Source organism: Aplysia californica, unplaced genomic scaffold, assembly GCF_000002075.1.
Source record: "Aplysia californica isolate F4 #8 unplaced genomic scaffold, AplCal3.0 scaffold01255, whole genome shotgun sequence".
NCBI lineage: Eukaryota > Metazoa > Mollusca > Gastropoda > Aplysiida > Aplysiidae > Aplysia > Aplysia californica.
The window spans coordinates 7,415-11,475 of record NW_004798525.1 but is presented as its reverse complement, the minus strand read 5'-3'; the positions used below and the strand labels follow the sequence as shown (position 1 = coordinate 11,475).

The window sequence follows — 4,061 nt, the reverse complement described above, 5'->3', positions numbered from 1 at the left end:
CTCCCCCTCCCCCAGCAAAACACCTGTATGTGGTGGCGTGTCATCATTACCTGGAGTGGAGGGAGGGGGAAGGTTGTAGGGCGAGGCCTGTGGACCAGCGTCCCAGCTCATCATGGTGGGGAGCTGCATGCTGGAGGGAGACATGGCCTTCATCCAGTTGTTCTGGCACGACTCCGGGTTGCCTGGACGATGCGAGATACAAATAGGTAAAGATAAAAACAGTTTAGAAAGATCACTAAAATAAAAAATCAATTAAAACTTTAAAAAATAGAACAAAAGAAGGAAAGACAACGATAATAGATATTTGATAGGAAAGTGTGCGTGAGTGTGTGTGTGTGAGTGTGTGTGTGTGAGAGTTTTTTCATTCACTCAACGTGTATGTCTTGAGTGTGCATGTGTATAATGTGGATTGAACAACAGTGATGAACTAAAAAAAAAATAAAAAAATAGGAAACAAAAATTTTATTAATTTTTTAAAAGTCACATATGATACCCTGATCTGGTGCTGATATTTGTATGTTACGTAAATGATGTATTAACATAATAGTGAATGTTTTGCCACAGGTAAACCAAACCTACAAAAACAAAAATTGTCTTGAGCTAGAAATTTGATCATGATGATGATGACGGTGAAGACGACTAATTAAACACGACAACTCTTCTTACCGCTATCCTCTTCCTTGACCATCGACTTGACCGGCACAGGCTTCCAACTGGCTGTCTGGTTGATGGTCACCTCCTCAAACTGCTGGTTGGTCATGTTGGTCAGGATGCCCCAGATGTACTGGTCAATCTCCAGACCCTCCAACAAGGCCGATTTACTGAAAGGTGGGGGTGGAGGAGAAAAACACTTTTTAGAAAAATGTTAAGTGTGTTCGATATTGCTGTTTAGGTCATGAAGAGGCAGGCCAGAGGTGCACCCCCAAAAAAAGCAGTTCAACAACAAAGCTGATTTACAAAGATGATCAGAAGCTTATACGACTTAAATAGATGATACGATTTTTTTTAAAATCACCGCTTAATGCTTATATGTCTCTCTCTCTCTCTCTCTGAATATATATCAATAAATATCAATAACTCTCTCTCTCTCTCTATCTATCTATCTATCTATCTATATATATATATATATATATATCCCAACAGATAACAAATCACTAAAAATGCACCTAAAATAAGTTATGATAGCCATGACAAAAAAAACCCCATTAACATAGCATTTATTATCAAGATTATAAAAAGGTCTCAAGGCATCTTCCATTGCTTTTGGCTAATCAGTAAATGTATCATCCATTATTAATGCTTTTAAGACAAAAACGCTTTAAATGATACCGACCAATAGAAAACAAGTTACAAAGAGGTCAAAAAGAACAAAACTGATCACACGTAAACTAAACGGCTCAAAAGATAAAAAGAAAAACAAAGTAAAAATGTAAAATCATGATATTAAGTGCTTTTAAATTATCCCAAATTTAGTCAATTATGAATTACATACTTGCAGACAGGGCATTTCCACAAGCCTTTGTCACAGTTGAGTTGCAAGTAAGACTGCAGGTCAAAGCACTGTGGGGAAAAAAAAAAAAATTCAGGTTCAGATTTAAACAATTTGATAAGATTAAAGCTGAATGAACTCATTTTTCTCATATCTCTCCTCTTCCTCTCCAGAACATGAAAAATTGTGGCCGTTATAAACAGAAAAAGAAGACAGAATCATCTGGAGTTTTTCAACAAGGGTCACAATCTTCCCCCTCCCCTAAGTATCATAATTCAAGAGAAGTCCCCCTCTGCGGGCTCAGCTAAAAATAGAAATCTTTGTCACTGTCACCCCTCACTTCTTCCCCCCACCCAAACCTCACTCCAGACGCCATCTGGTACATGCAAATCTGCAACTGTGGGTCAACAAACGACACAGTATACATCTCCTTCTCTGACAGGAAAACTGCTGCTACAAGCATTTTCCTCCCCGTTAAAAGTTAGAAGTGATAAGAAATTATGCCGACTCTGAGAAAACGGACAAGATGGTGAAGCCATAAATACTCTGGTTTATTTGAGTAATTACACACCCGTTTATTCCACCTCTCTTTCTCGTCGTCCTATCTGGGTACTTAGTGTTTAAGGGTCGTGTTATCAAGGCCGGCGAGGTGCTAATGAATCACTCAGCCAACACGGCCTCAGACCATGGGGACAGCCAGTGATAACATGACACTTCAGCAACCCATTCATAAACTGCACTCCTAGAGGTACTTAACAGATCCTTAAGCACTACACACACGCACACTTAACTGCTGCACACGCACACTGCCTGTATGCACACACACTCACTTTATAACCAGTGCACACACACAAAACTTTATCACAACTGTACACACATAACATACATAAACATAATGTGCACATGCACTCAAATACCACTGCACGCATACATAAACACAAAACACATGCTTAACCGCCACTACACAAACATTTGCACTAACACACGCTTCACCACTGCACCCAAAAAAGCACAAACACACAACATACACACTTAACCCCCTCACCCCAAACACACACGCACGCACGTACACACTCACACCCGACATACACACACCCCGTACATCAAGGCTTATCAGCCAAATATGGCCTGATATCCCTCTGTAACAATAACTTAAGACAAAAACACACCACACAGTTGACGGTTGGCAACAAATTACAAGACTACCTTGACCCAGCACAGTGTGTGTGCACTTACTACTTCAAGAAAGTCAAAAAACCACAACATTGAGAACATCAGCAAGGCTTGCCAACTTTTTCATAACCCAATAAAGGACACTCGCCGTTACAGCAGTAGATAACGTACCAATGAACAAAATTACAATGGGCGAGACTGGTTTTGGTGATCTGTCTATGTAAACTCTTAAATTCTTTTTCTTCTAGACAGCATTTATACAGCATTTTACAACACATTTAGGCCAAATAAGTACCGAAGATGGGGGTGGGGGAGGTGGGGAGTCATAAGAGAGTATCCACATACACTAAAAATAGAGGAGGAGGAGGAGGAGGAGGAGGAGGAGGAGGATAACAACTAAAGATGTTGGATGGGAAAGAAGGAGAGCAGACCACACCAGAGCACCCGTCAACCATCCCCCCCCCTCACGTACCTGTATGTGCTTGCAGTCGTGTCCCCTGGCAGGCAGTGTGATTCTCCGACACGTGATGGGGCACTTGAGGGGGACTTTGATGGCCGTCTGCTCCACCCCGTCCTCTCCGTTCACGGCGTTGTTGGGCGGGACGTTGGAGAAATTCCTTTTGACTGGGGAACGGCGGAAAGGGAACAAATGATTGATAAAAAAACAAACACTTTAGTTTTAGTAGAGTTTTAAAATTGGTTTTTTTTATTTAGAAGAGGTTTTACGACGCTCGCAACTGCATACGGTCTTATGAGCACCAAGGGGTGGATGTCAACAGAGAAGTCTTTACAGGGAATCGGGCTTACTCTGTTCACCTCTCTAGCTTTAACAGCACAAAGTCTGTTTTTAGTAGAGGTTTTACAGCGCTCGCAACTGCATAAGGTCATATGAGCGCCAGAAGATTCGAGGTGTTACAAGAGAGTAACAAATATAAAAATAAAAAGGGGAAATAAGGACGATTGATGTTTCGTAGGTAAGAAGCACACCACACCAGAGCACCCACCAACCACCCACAAAACAAACACTGCGTGACCACACATTTTTCTACATTACTACAAACATTTGAAAAAAACAACTGCTTTTCGCCATCACAGATATGAGGAATATAATAATAAACTTGTATTCTAAAATGGTAAAAAAAAAAAGAGATTTGTTCATGAAAAAAATTGCCCACATTCAATTTATCAGAAGCGGGGAGGGAGAGGGGGATGGATATGCGTTGTTGGTGGCTTTTGTGTGTTTGTGTGTGTGAGTAAATGAAAAAAAACAAAAAACTTTAATGATGCACGGTTTTATCCCCCCCCCCCAAAAAAAAAGTTTCATAAAGTTACTTTTGCAAACACACACACAAAAAAAATCCCAAAGCAAACAATATCTATATGGAATATGGCAACCCCC

General features: G+C 40.7%; 1 protein-coding gene across 1 annotated transcript in view; it reads right to left on the bottom strand.

Moving 5' to 3' along the window:
- The window catches only part of LOC101863318 (zinc finger MIZ domain-containing protein 1), a 19,789-nt gene that overhangs the window by 8,529 nt on the left and 7,199 nt on the right, over positions 1-4,061 (bottom strand). The window contains exons 9-12 of the mRNA XM_005112388.3: positions 3,135-3,286; positions 1,493-1,560; positions 667-821; positions 51-182 (exon numbers count right to left, since the gene is read on the bottom strand). Of these exons, the coding sequence (XP_005112445.2) occupies positions 51-182; positions 667-821; positions 1,493-1,560; positions 3,135-3,286 (507 nt within the window). The remainder of the gene's footprint in view (positions 1-50; positions 183-666; positions 822-1,492; positions 1,561-3,134; positions 3,287-4,061) is intronic.